General features: G+C 32.5%; 1 protein-coding gene across 1 annotated transcript; it reads left to right on the top strand.

The window, feature by feature from the left end:
* Positions 1–251: 251 nt before the first annotated feature.
* LOC128869259 (probable fatty acid-binding protein) lies at positions 252–669 on the top strand. The gene has a single exon (XM_054111798.1). The coding sequence runs from the start codon at positions 259–261 to the stop codon at positions 652–654; it is 396 nt and encodes a 131-aa protein (XP_053967773.1). The 5' UTR covers positions 252–258; the 3' UTR covers positions 655–669.
* The last annotated feature ends 392 nt before the right edge of the window (positions 670–1,061 follow it).

The following is a 1,061-nucleotide window of genomic DNA, read 5'->3' as shown; positions in this document are numbered from 1 at the left end:
TATTTTAAGTGAACCTTTGTAGAGTATCTCCACTTCACATTCAAACTTCTTTCGAATTCTTTAAATATATTTTTAATACTCAAACTCAAATTATGTAAACCATTTCAATTCACTCTACTCTTCAATTTCAATGACATAATTCTTTTCATTTCAATTTACTCTACTCTTTAATTTCAATGACAAAAATTCTTTTCTTTCTTTTACATTACATGGCGATCCTGCGGACGATCCTAAACGCTAAATAAATTATTAGTAAAAATGGCTGTCTGGGAAGGAAAGAAATACAAATTAGAAAAGAGTGAAAACTTCGACGAATACATGAAGGAATTGGGTGTCGGTATGGTTCTACGCAAAATGGGTAACAGTGTCAGCCCCACCGTTGAACTGAAGAAGGATGGTGATAATTACTCTTTCACCACTACCTCAACCTTCAAGACAACTACGGTCAACTTCAAGCTGGGCGAGGAATTCGATGAAGAGACACTTGATGGTCGCAAAGTGAAGAGCGTCTTCACTCAGGATGGCAACAAATTGGTGCAAGAACAGAAGGGTGACAAACCATCGACCATTATTCGTGAATTTACTGACTCCGAGCTAATGACTACTCTCACCCTCAACGACGTGAACTCCGTCAGAGTCTACAAGGCTGTATAAATGCGCAGTGCGCTACATGCGAAGTTTAAAACAACAGTAACAAAAGGCTAAAGTAATTTAAAATAAGAAATGCCACTTCTTGCGATAAACTAATGATTGAAAAACTAACTATCATACAGCATACATTGTACTTTATATAACTACATATACATATATATATTATATATATATATTTTGGTTTGTGAATATCCCAATTTTGTTTATGACTGATTATTTGCTGATTAATGCATAAAATAATGTAATCAAAAGTATGAAGTTGGTATTAGGTAACAATTAACTATTTTTATATGATTAGGCGGCTAATTAAAGTGAAATAATTCTCATGCTATGATAAATATTGTTGAATAGAGATGTTTCACTAATGCATTTAAATATATTAACATTTAATTTAAAATTTTTATCATTGA

This window comes from Anastrepha ludens, chromosome X (genome assembly GCF_028408465.1).
Source record: "Anastrepha ludens isolate Willacy chromosome X, idAnaLude1.1, whole genome shotgun sequence".
Lineage (NCBI taxonomy): Eukaryota > Metazoa > Arthropoda > Insecta > Diptera > Tephritidae > Anastrepha > Anastrepha ludens.
The sequence above is the reverse complement of the archived record's forward strand: the minus strand, read 5'-3'. Positions and strand labels throughout refer to the sequence as shown.

Excerpts from the sequence above, each read along its gene's own strand:
- LOC128869259 (XM_054111798.1), top strand. The coding sequence starts at position 259 with ATGGCTGTCTGGGAAGGAAAGAAATACAAATTAGAAAAGAGTGAAAAC.